Below are 16194 nucleotides of genomic sequence, written 5' to 3' on the forward strand. Positions count from 1 at the left end.
TTTGGCGCCCCCCTCCTCTGTTCAGCCTATATAAGGCTCCCAGTCGGCGCTCCTGGTACACGCGCTTCAACTTCGGTTGGTGTGTGTCGAAGAAACCTGACGGCGACCTCAGGAGAACAGCGAAGAGGGTCCACCGAGCCTCGCGGAAGGTCCGCTGAGCGGGCTCGCGTCCGGAGCCACTCCGGGCTGCGGAGCACCCAGCGGAGCCCACGCCTGGCACAGGTGTGGGACCCTGTCCTTCCTGTCTTCGCAGAGGAGTCCTCGCGTGGTGAGTATGCGGTGAGGATGTTTTTTTTTTAAGATCACATTCATTCCCCGTCCTTAGCGGGAGCTGCGGGAGATGGAGTAGCGCCCATGAATGTCTCCATGCAAACCTTGTCACGCCTTCACTGGCTGTACCCCAAAAGAGAGTGGAGAAACCAAGCTTTCACGGCTTTGATTTCCAGGACCCAAGTCCAGATACGGGCTGCAGACAGACATGAGCTGTGGACAGACATGAGCTACAGACAGACATGAACTACAGATGAATTTACTCTTTAGATGCGCTACAAAGTGATAGGCGCTAAAACGAATTGGCGCTTCAATGCGCTACAAACTGGTAAACGCTTCAAATGCGCTACAGATTGACGGGCGCTTCGATGCGCTACAAACTGATAAGCACTTCAAGTACGCTACAAATTGGCGCTTCAAATGCGCTACAGACTGATGGGCGCTTCAATTGTGCTACAAACCAGTATGAAGTGCAGCCGTATACGAGCTGCGGACTGATGACTGATTTGCGCTTTAAATGCACAAAATCTGGGCTGCAGATTAGCGCTACGCAAATGATACGATTAGCACCACAATAGCGCTTCATTGCACAGGAACTGCAGAGGTACATGAGCTGCAGAATAATTTGCACCTAAAATGCGCTACAAAGTAGTAACAGCTGCCGAGGTACACAAGCTGCACTGTTTCGCGCTACAAAAAGACCAGCTGTAGAGGGACATGAGCTGCAGAGTACGATTACTCTGTCTTCTTAGAAGGGGACCCCACCCTTTGTCTCTAACACACCTTTTGGAATGGCTCCCACTATGTTTTTCTGCAGGACGGTTCTCTGCATGATGGTGCTGTTAGACAAAATGGAGCCCTGGGCAAAAATTAGTGTTTAACATTCTGTCCACACCATTGCTGCTATAGCAGTGGAGTAAAGGGGCACTGACTTGAGTGTGTAAAAGGGAATCTTTTGGTGGTGGCAGAGCGGGTTGCCTTGCCTAGTTGCGCTTGATTGAGGTAGTGGTGTAGTTGTAGTGGCAGCGCAAATTGGCGTCCAGCAACAGTTTGTGGAAACTGTTGGTTTGCTTAGTATTGGAGGGGGGGATTGGATCTGGAGGTGATTGCTCTTGTTGCATGAAATGAATCTGGCTGTTGGAGGGCGGTGGGAGGGGTTTTGGGAGGGGGGATCGTGGGAGAGGCATGCAGCCACTCTCAGACCTGCCCCGCCCATTCTAGCGCGCCTTCTCTGCAGTATCTGCTCAGAGCGTGCTTAGCGCCTCCCAGCGCCTACTCAGAGCGCGCCTCCTCTGCAGCGCGCCTTCCCAGAGCGCGCCTTCTAGACCCTGCTTCCCCAGGCCCCGCCTCTCCCTGAGCCCTCCTCCTCTGACGTGGCTGCCCCAGACCCCGCCTCTCCCTGAGCCCGCCTCCCCTGACGTGGCTGCCCCAGACCCCACCTCTCCTTGAGCCTGCCTCCTCTGAGCTGGGCAGCAGCCCCGCCTCCCGTAGAGCCACTTGCGCCTGCGCATTGCGAGCCCCCAGCCCCTCCCATCAGGCTCAGCCCCTCTGCGCCTGCGTGCCTTCACTGCGCGAGCCTGGCTGCACAGCCCCGCCCACCTGCGGTTTCTGTGCTGCACTGGTTTTGCTTTTTATTCACTAGTGTCTAACAAATATAAGAATAATAAATAAGAACAATTAACAACAATAGTAATTATAACTGGCATTTATAAGCACTTTTTATAAGCACTTTGCGTATGGTAGATAACATAATCCCACAATTTAAACGTCTGGTAGTGGGTTATGAAGGATGCTTCTAAGATGACATGGCTGGCGCCTCTAAGGGCAATCCAGCTAAATGTTTTTACTACAAATGAGAAATAAAATGTTTTAAATACTTTCACATTTAAGGGTTTTTTTGAGACACTAGTGGACCTCTGTGGTGGGACCTACTGGAATCGGATGCTTCGATGGATACAAAATAAGGAACAACTTGAACTGTGTTTCATAGAGGGGTTTTAAGTGGTTTATTGGTGTTGCTGGCTTGGCCTCTGAGCGAGGATGAGGCATTTATCTGCATGCCTATGAAGCTGGATTTTTTTTCTTGGAACTCTAGGGCTTTAGCCTTGGCTAACCTGCCTACATATTTATGAATTGTGCCTGGCACATGGTAGGCATTCATTAAATATGTGTTAAATGTCCAGAGTAAATTGGTTTACTCGGTGTCTTCCTTGGTGTCTGCAAGTGTGTTCTGGTTTCTTGCTCCTGGATCTTTCCCCTGGTGCTTTACTGTCCTGATTTGTCCAAGGCATTCCTCCCCTTAAAAAAAGAAAAAAGACAGAAAGTATGCATTTTTAAACTCTAATGATGTAAGCTGTAATTATAATAAAAACAACTAAATTAATGTAAAATATTCCAAATAATTAGCTTTTTAAAAATAAAATGCAAAAGCTAATTATTTAAATTTGAGACAAGTGGATTATTTAATGGTACATAATTGTCATATTTAAAATTTGTGTAATGTAACATAAAGTGTTTACATTACAAGATACAGATTGAGGATTTTAGCTGGCATTATTAAACATCAATATAAAACAAATTTATATCTTACTGCCAGTCAGATATACCATGTTTATGTTTCTAACTAAATGAAGAAATTTTAAAGCCAGGTTCCATATATTATAAACCGTGAGTCAGGACTTTCTTACGGGGGGTGCGGGGCTGACACAGCCCCGCACTCCCCAACATGTATACAATATGGATAACATGTGCTTATCATAATTACAGGTTTCAGTAAGTCCTCATGCCCCTTTTACCCACCTTGACACCTTGATGCCCCTCTTCTTTGGAAATTCTGTATCTGCGTTTTAAAGAGGTTCAAAACAATGGTAAAAACATATGCATATTAATAGAATTTGCATTTCACAAATAGTACACATAGTACTCAAAAAAAAATTTGGACAACATTTGAAAATGTAAAACAAGCGTTGTTTAATGAAGTATCATTTCCTAATGGATGTTTAACGTGTGGCGGTTTGGGGCTACTATTACTCTTTGATGAGTTTGAGGAATAGAAATTTTTAGAAGTCATTGTGAAGAGTTAAAGATTAATCAAATGTATTTAATTCCGAAATAGACTAACACTGAACTCTTTTTTATATGTAAACATGGCATCTGTCCCAAGTGGCTTGGTTTTATGCTGTGTCCTTTCATGTTTTAGGAATGGGGCCCCTTGACCCAGCCTCCCCAATCCAGCCCCTACTGGGGGCTGAGGGGGGGGGGGGCCTGTTAAGGAGCCATGGTTCTGTAATTCAAATTAAGTCACAATGCTCCTGTTCCCATGTTACCTCGTGCTGCAGGTGCTGTTTTAAACATTTTTAAACTTGACTTACACCAACTGTTAACCTGCCTACCCGCTACCCTAACACTTTAATGGTTAAACTACTCTGCTCTGGGCAGTTCTCTTTTTTAGGCCTTAGAGTCCCTCTCCTAAGGCCTGATATTGGTAAAGGTCAGGGGTCTTAAACTGGTGACCTTGTAGGCCAAATAAGGCCCTGAATTTGTTTGACCAGCATTAGATTAAAAAATTTTAAATGAATTGAATGTCTTTGGGGAGGGGGCATGAATCCCCAAGTTACATAGTTGCAGCCCCTCCAGTTTTCGGTGCTAGTCTCTTCTCACTTCTATGTTACCTTCCTGTCTATCAGAAGCTTTTGAATTTTAAACTCTTATTGATCTCCTGTTTCCCTAAACAATACAATAATTGTTGGCTGATTTCCTAATATTGTTATTTCTGTCCTATCATTGTGTTTTGCAGATGTTAAAACCATCAGAGCTGGGCCTCAATAAAGCCCACCCCAGTGACTGTGATTGACATGTAGGTTGTTAACCTTCCTAACCCTTGTCAGGCTCCACCAGGCCATGCTATAAATGCCTTTTCGGAAGTCTTATCTCTACGTTTTGAAAGTATTAATGTCTAGATGACAGAAGGGGCACCTGAGTCACCTGACCTGTGCTTATTAGTTATTTTTAATGGGACATTAAAACTCTTAATTTAATGAGTAATAATTGTATTATTTTGTGACCTTATATTCTGAGTGTTACCAGTATAATTGTCTTTAAGGAGTTGGAAATGAAACTGAATGTCACAGGCTATGATGTATTAATTGCATCTTCTAATTTTTTCTAAACTTTTTATCTTGAATGTCAATTATTCATTGTTTTTATAGCCTAAGTTATTAAAGTAATTAAGTAGCAAGTTAAGACTATTAAAATGGTACAGTAATTCTGTCCCTTAAGGACTCTGCTTGCTGTATAGCCACTCCTTGAAGAGGCCATCCCAACAGCACAGGCCATAGGGAAAGTAGCTGTGGGTGGTGGGGCTGGGGCAGGGGAGGGGCCTAAAGGATTAGGAGGGGTCTTAGGAAAGGAGGAGGAGGAAGGGGTATTTCTTCAAGCCAGGGACAGGACTGACGATTACAGGCATCATGTTTGATTACCATCACCTTTTTTTTCCTTGAACCCTATTGGTTGAAATATTAGCTGTTTTTCACCTAACTTCTCTAAATAACACATTTACCTTTTTATGTAATAAAAAGTTTTATTTTATCTAATTAATTTGGTGTCCACTTTTGCCTTGATGAGTCACAGAGGAACAGGTGGCTGGGACTTCGAAGTTGAAACTTAGTGAACAGGCAGTCTGCCTGCTTTATATATTATGTTTTTAAACTTTTGAGCACTTCCTAAAGTTTTCCAATATGAGAATTTGCTCATTAAAAAATCATCGAAAAGTTAAAATAATTGAATTCCTCTAGATGCATTTAACCTTGTTTTCAGGAAGTACACAGGAAGACACTGTGTTATGATTTTATTGTATGTGTGATTTGTTGTCACCATACAAATAATTAGGATATTTTATCTTCTCACCCCCCCCGCCCCCCCCCCCCACAGCACCACTGACCCCCTAGGAGTACAGCCCTATCCGTCCCTAAATTACAAACTTTTGGGTGGGGCTGTGCTGACAAATCTTGTTTAAAAATGAGGCATTGCAAACTAGTGATTTGCAAGTCAAATGAGGCCCTGGATTTGTGTGACCAACACACTATTTATTTATATATATATCTTTAGGTGGGAAATGCATGCCCAGGTTGCCATAGTTACAGCCTTTCCCTGTTTTAATCCCAAGCTCTTTACACAGAGAATTACCTTGCTGTTTTATTAATAACTTTATTAATATCAGCTAACAGGTATTGAACAATCACTGTGTACTTTACCTGCAATTTTTAATTAAATCCTTACTATAAGTTTGAAGTGTACTATTATTGGGCTTCTTTGAATGTCCCATTTTATAGCCCAGCTTCTAGGAGACATCAATTAATATTTGTTGATTGACTGCATAATAAGTAGGGAAACTGATATACACACGTTGCTGCTTAGTGCCATTTCTGTCCCATAGAGAATTCTCTTTGGGAAATCAAATTATGGTCAGAAAAGTAATCCTGTGGGTTTTGTGATGGTTGTCATTGTTTTGGTAACCAGGTACCCTCTCGGTAGAGATGGACCAGCATGGTGACAGTTGCCAGCACACCCCTCCTTCCCCCAAGGTTGATGAATAGAAGCATTGTGATTTTAATTCCCCCCTTCTTTTTTTTGGTTCCCTATTGGCTAGAATATTAGCTATTTTTCAGGTAACTTCTCTATTAACAGTTATCATTTTGGCTTTATTTTGTGTAATTTATTTGGTATCCATCTTTGCCTTGAAAGTTTCTTGCTGTGCTCTCTTAATATAAAACTACCTGTTTGGAGTGTCTCAGTAGTTCTTTTATAATCAGTAAAAGTAAGCGGGCTGTTGATACAGTTCTGAATTGTTGAATCATAATGAACAGGTGACTTTTGAGGAGCAAAAGGTCATTTGGACATCAAAAAGTAGGTTGCTTTTCATTATCTATTGTCCTAATTGATTAACTTCTTTCTCTTTTCTTTGCAGGGTGTTTATTACCTATTAATGTAAGCAGGTAGAGCAAAGAGATACTTTAAATACTCATGTATTTAAAGTACTTTGGTAGATACTTTAAATGCTAAAATCTTTGTATTGTGCTGCTTTGGATGTGTATGCTGAATTTATGCTTTTATCCTCATTTACAGAAACAAAAAGCTTTTGAAAACAAAAAGAAGAAAGGGTGGAAGAGGAGGCCAGGACCCAGGCCTCCATCCCCACAGGAGTGAAGCCACACCTGGGAGGTCTCCTCCCGCCCCAACTCTCACCCTGGGGCCCGACTGCCCCCCCCCTCCTCCTCCTCCTCCCCCCAACGCTCCCTCCTCCTCCACCGCCTCCGCCTCCGCCTCCTCCTCCCGCAGCGGCCAGAGGGGCCAGTACATCCCCAACCTGGCAGAACGAAGGCGGGACGATCTCTCTGAAGAGATCAACTCCCTCAGAGAGAAGGTCATGAAGCAGTCCGAGGAGAACAACAACCTGCAGAACCAGGTGCAGAAGCTCACAGAGGAGAACACCTCCCTTCGTGAGCAAGTGGAGCCTGCCCCTCAGGACGAGGAAGATGACATTGAGCTCCGCGGTGCTGCAGCGGCTGCTGCCCCACCCACCCCGGTAGAGGAAGAGTGCCCAGACGACCTTCCTGAGAAGTTTGACGGCAACCCAGACACGCTGGTTCCTTTCATGGCCCAGTGCCAGCTCTTCATGGAAAAGAGCACCAGAGATTTCTCAGTTGATCGCGTCCGCGTCTGCTTCGTGACAAGCATGATGACCGGCCGTGCCGCCCGCTGGGCCTCGGCAAAGCTGGAGCGATCCCACTACCTGATGCACAACTACCCAGCCTTCATGACCGAAATGAAGCACGTCTTTGAAGACCCTCAGCGGCGAGAAGCTGCCAAGCGCAAGATCAGACGTCTGCGCCAAGGCATGGGGTCCGTCATCGACTATTCCAACGCTTTCCAGATGATTGCCCAGGACCTGGATTGGAATGAGCCTGCGCTGATTGACCAGTACCACGAGGGCCTCAGCGACCACATCCAGGCGGAGCTCTCGCGCCTCGAAGTTGCCAAGTCGCTGTCCGCCCTGATCGGCCAGTGCATCCACATCGAGAGAAGGCTGGCCCGGGCAGCCGCCGCTCGCAAGCCGCGCTCCCCGCCGCGGGCGCTGGTGCTGCCGCACATCGCGCACCACCACCAGGTGGATCCGACCGAGCCGGTGGGAGGGGCCCGCATGCGCCTGACCCAGGAAGAAAAAGAAAGACGCCGCAAGCTGAACCTCTGCCTCTACTGTGGAAATGGAGGTCACTACGCCGACAACTGTCCTGCCAAGGCCTCAAAGGCTTCGCCGGCGGGAAACTCCCCGGCCCCGCTGTAGAGGGACCTTCAGCGACCGGGCCAGAAATAATAAGGTCCCCACAAGATGATGCTTCATCTCCACACTTGCAAGTGATGCTCCAGATTCATCTTCCGGGCCGACACACCCTGTTCGTCCGAGCCATGATTGATTCTGGAGCTTCTGGCAACTTCATTGATCACGAATACGTTGCTCAAAATGGAATTCCTCTGAGAATCAAGGACTGGCCGATACTTGTAGAAGCAATTGATGGACGTCCCATAGCGTCGGGCCCAGTTGTCCATGAAACGCACGACCTGATTGTCGACTTGGGAGATCACCGTGAGGTGCTGTCGTTTGATGTGACTCAGTCTCCGTTCTTCCCTGTTGTTCTGGGGGTGCGCTGGCTGAGCACACATGATCCCAACATCACATGGAGCACCCGGTCTATAGTCTTTGATTCTGAGTATTGCCGATATCACTGCCGGATGTATTCTCCAATCCCACCATCCCTCCCACCACCAGCACAGCCGTCATTTTATTACCCGGTAGACGGATGCCGAGTTTACCCACCGGTGAGATATTACTATGTCCAGAATGTATACACTCCAGTGGATGAGAACGTCTATCCAGATCACCGCCTGGTTGACCCTACCATAGAAATGATACCTGGAGCACACAGTATTCCCAGCGGACACGTGTACTCACTGTCCGAATCCGAAATGGCAGCTCTGCGAGATTTTGTGGCCAGAAATGTGAAAGATGGACTGATCACTCCGACAATCGCCCCTAACGGAGCCCAAGTTCTTCAAGTGAAAAGGGGGTGGAAACTGCAAGTTTCTTACGACTGCCGAGCTCCCAACAATTTCACTATCCAGAATCAGTATCCTCGACTCTCTATTCCAAATTTGGAAGACCAAGCTCACCTGGCAACGTACACTGAATACGTTCCTCAGATACCTGGATACCAAACGTACCCCACGTACGCCACGTACCCGACCTACCCAGTAGGATTCGCGTGGTACCCAGTGGGACGCGACGGCCAGGGGCGATCGCTGTATGTTCCTGTGATGATCACCTGGAATCCGCATTGGTACCGCCAGCCGCCGGTACCCCAGTATCCGCCGCCGCAGCCGCCGCCACCACCTCCGCCTCCGCCGCCGCCGCCATCCTACAGTGCCATGTGAATACCTGTCATGTCCTGCAGGATCTCTGCCCTCAAAATGTTTTCCTGTTCAGCTTCTCAATCAGTGACTGTGTGCTAAATTGGGCTACTGCATCTTTAGGCCAACCCCAGGCACAGTCCTCTCTGAAATTCAGGCTGCAGGTGAGGGCTGTCCTGCACGAGCACTTATCCCGAAAGACCTCCACTGTCTTCTGGGAGAGACAGAATAATAACAAATTATCTCTCAGTTTTCCACCTTGACTGCCAATCTAACTAAAATTCGTAAAAAGTTTACTTCCCAGCAAATTCTGGAAGCACTGAAACCTCTGTCACCATCTGAATTGTAGGCTGCCAAATTTCTCGTACATATACAGAGAAGCTGATGCAAACAGGAAATGCTGTTTTCTTTATGGAGGGGGAGACAAGGAGGAGGACGTGACTTTTGCAGTTTCAGTACTCTCTTTACATGGTTGGAGGAGGAGCGGCACCTTCTCAAGGAAGCCAGAATCATTGGTGCAGTGTGAAACGACTTCTGTGATCTTTGTGCTGCACCCTTAGAAACTTCACCATCTTCAAACTCCACTTTCATGGTTCTGTTAATTCTCAAGGAGCAGCAACTGGACCGGTTCTCCCAGGAGCAGGCAAAACCCCTGCCACAGAAGCACCTCAGGCCTGAGAAGGAAGTGCTCTCTCAGATGGACTCGTGCATGTTAAGAGTGTGCCTTCACATCCTGGTGCAAATCACATGTACCCAAGAACTCGGGATTTGTAACACCACCTTACCATCACCATGCCAGCAATGGCTTCCACAAAACTTTAAACCTGGTAACCAGAGACTGTTGGCTCCAGGTATATTAGATGTTTGTGAAATGTGATCACCTCTCAATCATTTATGAGGGCTAACGAGTAGCAAATCATAAGGACTCCTAAATCCCATACCCAGCTCTTAAAAAAGAGACTCGGAGTTAATGTTACCAACTTGTCCTGGTTCTTCAGAAAGAATTTTCACGAGTGTTGTTAATTGACTGAAAGAGCATCACCTGAAGTCTTTGGAGCATCTATCCATGTCTCTGCCTCCATGTGCATCTGGGCATTTCATCATCAGTCCCCTCACTGGACTATAGCATTAGGATGCTTAGAGAGGGGAAATGATTTTAGGACCCGGACTCACACTCCTATGCCTGAGAGGGATGTCTTTGAAGAAAAGGAATTGGGGCGCTGGACACTGTCGTGAGGATATGGACTTCTTTAGTGAGCTTCAGATCCAGCAGGGTTACCTGAGAAGTAACCACTTTAAAAGGATCAGAGTTCGCATAATGGAAAGGGGTCCCATTTAGGGGATGGAGCCGATAATAAGCTGCCAATAAATGAAAGGCCTCAGAAAGTGACTCAAAGCAACAGACAACACGGGAGTTGTCTTCAATCCAGTGACATCATCTGGTGTCTCCTGGATGCTTTGTGCTAGCCTGGGACTGCCTGACTTCCTTTAGCCTGGTCCCTTGCTACTTCTTGAACTGTTTGTTTAACCTCTCTTTTTCTGTTTAATTCTTTACTACTGCCATTAATCCTGCTGCAGGATTTGTCATCCTTCCTGCTTGGTTGCTGAGACTCCATTTTGCTGCCCCACATGGAAGAGAAAGAGGCAGGCTTCACGGAGCCTGTGTTTCAATGCATAGTCTCCAACTGCCAAAACACAGTTTGATCAGTAGAAAACAACATGGTGTATATTTCAGATTGCCTATCGTGAAGAGGAGTCTAACGGTGAAGTTTCATTTTTCATCAACATCATCTTTCACATTCATTATCACCCTTATTCTTGCATGTTTAAATACTTAAAAGTTTTAGCTGTAGGTTAGTAGTGTCCTTTAACAGTGTTTTAAAGTGGTGACTGCTTTCAAAAATTATGTCCATTGAATTACAAAGTACTATCCAATTCTTATTGTTAGAGTTAAACTAATTAAAATTGATAAGTAACGTAGTGTAAAATATTTCTGTACTGTGAACTTCCCTTACAACACTGTGAATGAGAGGCTCCTCAGAACTGGAGTATTTGTATAATAGTTCATCCTGTTCATCTTCAATCTTCTATTTTAATGTCATATAATTTTAATTTTATTGATTGGCCTTTAAAACTCACACAAAAGGATATACAAATTCAAAGAAGATACCTAATTGGCTACTTAATACAAAACAAGTTTTCCATTTTTTTTTTCAACGGAATCAGAAAGCTTGTCAGTCACTCATATCGTAGAGTAATTACTTTTGAAATGGTGCATTTGTGCTTCTGGACTATTTTGAAGCGTCGCTTCAGTTTACCTCAGATATCAATCCATCCTCCATACATTTGAATTCGAGTTGTTTTGTGTCAAATTTATAGTTGTTGATTGATCTTCAAGCTGCAGAGGGCCTAGAAATGTGCCATTGTCTGCCTCCCTGGCATGTGCACACGGACATTTGCCATCACTGCAAGCAGAAGTCTGGAGATGTTGGCCAATGGCAAAGCAGTCATGGAGAGCGTGGTGGTGCGGGTTAACAACTCATGGATGATGTCCCTGACACGCATTTGGCTGTTCAGTAAATCTTGTGAAAAACTTGTTGGCAGTGTGTACTATGCTCTATTACTATATATACTATCTATACATGTAGGTGTTAAGGATAAGTAATCTCAAATTTATTATTCTATAGTATCAGAATTTTATAAAGTTTCCTTTCACTCAACAACTTTATTTTGTTGCTATTGATCAAACTTATGTTAATTGAATAAATTTTTTTTGGCATTTTCCAACAAAAATGCCTTTATTCATGAGAAAGGGAAAAGCAAAGGAATGAAGTCTGTATCTAAAGAAGTTAGAAAAGGAGCAAAATAAAGGAGATAAAACATCAGAATTGTTAAGCAAAGCCAATAGTTGACCTGTTGAAACAAATTGGTAAAATTGATTGACTTTTAGCCCAAAGTTGCATTGTTAATTTAAAAATCAAGGAAGAAGATATGAGTTCCCGTTGTTAGGCAAACCTAGAGAGAACTAAGGTCATCATGCTAGGATATTGAAAGGGAGGAAGTTTACATACATTTCTGAAGGGTCAATTTAGTTTGAGCAATGAGGTATTTGTATTAGATATTGGAAAATGGAGAATTAGTTTGATTAAATAATGTGAGCTAGCACAGTGAACTTGCAGGTGCACAAAATAAGAGGGGCACATCTATGGAATGCAGTCTGGATTTCTGTTTAAGTTTGCAGGTACCTCTTGAACTCCTGAATTGATCCAGTTCTCGTCCGCCACAGACACGTAACATCAGATAGAATTCCAAGATTGCAACAGAGAACACTGTACTGGAAAGACCTGGGTAGAAATGAAGGCACCCTGCACAGATGAAAAGCCAGATGGGAACCACACTACATTTTCATCTAAAGAAAGAATGCACATCTGGTGGGACTGAAAGTTCTTTGTTGTTTCAGATTGTAGAATGCTATCGAATTGGTCTGTGGACAATTGCATTGTTTTTTTTTTCCTTTGTATAATCAGTTTAATTAATAGGTGATATATAATCATAAGTATTTTAGGGTGGGAGGGACTATTAAGTAATCTTAAGTGGGTGGGATTAGTTTAAAAGTTAGCATGATATTATGTATTAGATATTTCTATAAGTGGACATGTGTACTTACTTGTGATCCTTTACCCTCTGATGCCTACCCTTAAAGATTTCAAATAAACTTGGAGGGAACTGCAGGGAGATCAACCTATTAAGGGCGAATTGGACATGGATAAAAACCTAGTGGGAGAAAGTTCAAAGGTGATTGGATAAATAATTTAACAGAGGCTCTTTGCCCTGGGTGTTAACTCCAGGGATGGACGTTGTAAGCAAAGCCTTTAGGGAGTTACAGGGTGGATAGATACCCTTTGAGAAATTGTTGCTGGAATGAAATTGATGACTATGGATGGTAAATATTCGTGTAAGTTATAGGAAAGTGATGAATCAGAACTGTTGCTTATGCCCCCCTCAGTAGCCCTTCTCCTTACCCCTGCCTCTTCTCCCTACCCCTCACCTTCTCCCTACCCTTCCCCATTTTATTGCTGTATTCTCTTTACTCTGTATTTCTCTCTATTTACTAATATTGTATTGATGTTATAAAAATTCAATTAATAAAGATTTAGTGGTTAAGTGAAAACTGTGTCCTGATTATTTCATCGTCCACCCACATCAAGGGAACATGGTGGGGCAGTGAAGAGGGTGGAGCAGTGGAGAGGGAGGAGGGGGAAGGGAGAGAGAGGAGGGGGAAGGGAGAGGGAGGACGGGGAAGGGGTGTGAGGAAGGTGGAGGAGGGGGAAGGAAGGGGTAGTGGAGGGGGAGAGGGAAGGAAGGTAGAGAAGTAGGGAGGATGGGGCAGTGGGGGGATGGGGTAGTCTAGAGGATAGGGGTGGGACGGTGGGGGTAAGTTTGGAGATGGGGTGTGGTATAAAGAACACATCAATCAAGCAATCCAGTATCAATTATTTACCTAGAATACTCCAGGAAATCAACTAAATTATTCCAGCTGCAAAACTTTAACATATAAAATAAAAATAAAGCCACACAATTAATGACCTATTAATACAATATAAAAAGTTTTTTAAGTTGCAAAACTTTTAACATATAGAATAAAGCTGCACATATAGATATAAAAACTTCAAGATGCGAAAACATATATAAAATAAAGCCGCACAATTGTCACTGTATTGGAATGTGTCATATGTATGACATATAATAACTTTATTTTTAAAATCAATTTTATTTGGAATACTTGAGATTTAGTAATATAAAATTAGAAAAACTTTAGTGAGGACCAAAAGGAAGATACCAAATGAAGTAAGGTAGTCATGTGTGGGAAATTAACATGTAGATTTTCCAAATACCAATTAACACAAAATCATCAGAATGATCATGAAAGTCATCTAAAGGGACAAATGAAGTTCAGCAGGCACTCATCCTATCAGATTTTAATACATAATGACGTTAGAGTTGTAGAATAATAGGTTGCATGTAGAAAACCTGAAAAAGGGACTCAATGTGCTGGTTTTGAAGGGTTCCTGGGTTCATGTGACATAGTGGTCACGTAAACACAATGGTTTAATGGAAAGGATACGTGAAAGATGATGACTAAATGGCAAGATCTGGGGCTAATGATGAAAACACACAACTAAGAACTGTCTCTCCTTGGAAGCAGGCTACCCTGAACAGTTGTCCATCCAGCCCAGAGTTCACAGACTTCCACAGTGTGCAGGGTGGTGGGTGGAATTGGGGAAACTGGGAGTGGGGGCACAATGAAATGCCTAAGTCCCTGCTGGAGGGTTACTTGTGATTTAAACAATATGGTATAAAAGCTATTAACCAAATCACTGTGAAAGGAAATTGAGCTATCCTATTCATCCCTGTTTTGTTACACCTAGACTCCTCCCCAGCCTGACCCTCACCTCTCTCCATAAACCACATGATTAACTAAAACTTCAGGGAAACAAAGATATGAACCTCAATATTGCACTAAATTAAATTATGCAGCTGCATCACAAGGCTAGTCCAGAACATTAAACTTATTTTATATAGCAATGGCAGTATTTGTTGAAACCCGTACCAATTTTATGAGAGGCGGCTTCCTAGAGAGATATCGACAAGGTCTATCATGTAGCCGTAGATTATATAAATAATCTCTCTTATCCAGTGTAGTTGAGGCCAGTAATTAAACCAATTGTTTAAAATGAGGACCACACTATTTTTACTTAAAATACATAAATGTACATTCATTGGTCAATCTTGATAGAGATCTATGTTTCACTGATTGGAGCTCTGAGTTACCTTTTTTGGATAAATTATACAGTAATACAAAATACCAATGGGAAAATACAAAACTTTTAAAAACATATAAAAGTAATTAAATATGAGTGTGAAGAAGAATAACTTTTGATCCATACCTCAAAAAATACACTAATGAATACCAGATAATTCAAGAACTACAAGAAAGGATAAGAGCTTAATGGTGGGGGAGGGTAAACAAAATTATTCATGTAATAATAAAACTAAGATGAATGGTTCTGAATTCATAAATAATATGAACAACAGAATGAAAAAGTGTTTAGTACATACCCATAAAATATGTGATAAATTAATTTATAATCCAAGTACCTAATATTATCCCAGAGAAATTAAGTAAATACCCAACCCCTGCCCATAACTCCTTTTCCAGTTTCTTTGAATATATGTAGAGAAAAATCTGGATGGATATAAATAAATTAGTGCATGTGTGTCTGTGCGTGTGCATTTACTGATTTCTTTCAATGTGCCATAACACTAAGCTAGGCTTTTGGGGATACAGACCTTGGACTAATGCAGTTGAAGGATGAGCACCCAAGCATCCTCCGGCCAGGGTGCCCCAGCTGCTTTTAGGCACCATAGTTGTCCAAGTCATTTGTGAGCAGGCACTATTTAATCATCATTTAGTGCAGACAAAGGATCTTTCTTAATTTTTGGCATTTGAATTTTTTTCTATAATTCACTAAATTTCTTAAGTGTTTATTTTAATTAGTGTTTGAGAGTTAGAAAGAATCAATAAGAGAAAGGGAGGCTAGATGCTCTTTCCTCCCAAATTAACCTTCAAAGAAACCCTTTCAGCCCACGATAAAGCTCCCTAATTCTGTTCCCAGATAATCCCTACAGACATTTGACACACGTACATCTACAATCCTGCTTCCTGGTCACTAGGAATAATTTATAGAATAACATTTTGACCCAAGACAATAGCTCTAAAGAGAGAGCGAATGAACCGCTGGAAGATCATTAATTACTGTTTTCTGTCTAGCCTTATAGTTCTTACATAAGAAGATTGCTAAATTAAAATTATCACTTACATAACTTTGGCTAGTTCTTCTCAAGCAATCCATGTCATAAACCAAGAAAGAAATAGGTTGAGTGTTACAGCCAGAGACAGCCCCTCACGAAAATTTTTATAGATAAAATTCTCCTAAAAAATAAAAACATAGGGGCCGGCCTGGTGGCGTGGTGGTGAAGTTCACATGCTCTGCTTCAGCGGCCTAGGGTTTGCAGGTTCAGATCCCAGTCACGGACCTGTGCTCTGCTTATCAAGCCATGCTGTGGCAGGCATCCCACATATAAAGTAGAGGAAGATGGTCACAGATGTTAGCCCAGGGCCAATCTTCCTCAGCAAAAAAAATAAATAAATAAATAATAAAAACAAATATTTTTCTCTTCTAAGAGGTTTCAACATTATTTAAATCTTATTTACATCAACCTGATATTAGAACAAGTCTAATAAAACAGCACAACATCCTACCTTCTAGGCCTAAATTGATTTCAAGACTATGTATTGCTCTTTTCTATAACTTTGAGTCACTTGACTATCACCCCAAATTTCATTACTGCCTGCAGTTCTTAGGATTAATTGTGGTAGGCTGATGGCATTTTACTAGC

At 43.0% G+C, this 16194-nt stretch overlaps 1 protein-coding gene across 2 annotated transcripts; it reads left to right on the forward strand.

Annotated features, from left to right (window-relative positions):
- Positions 1 to 57: 57 nt before the first annotated feature.
- On the forward strand, positions 58 to 12900 carry PEG10 (paternally expressed 10). Of its 2 annotated transcripts, none has more exon segments than NM_001291112.1 (2): positions 58 to 279; positions 6394 to 12900. In NM_001291112.1, coding segments are annotated over 2 exon segments (2370 nt in total). In that variant the 5' UTR covers positions 58 to 274; the 3' UTR covers positions 8758 to 12900.
- Positions 12901 to 16194: the final 3294 nt, after the last annotated feature.

Source organism: Ceratotherium simum, chromosome 1 (genome assembly GCF_057802395.1).
Source record: "Ceratotherium simum simum isolate JZ-2026a chromosome 1, ASM5780239v1, whole genome shotgun sequence".
Lineage (NCBI taxonomy): Eukaryota > Metazoa > Chordata > Mammalia > Perissodactyla > Rhinocerotidae > Ceratotherium > Ceratotherium simum.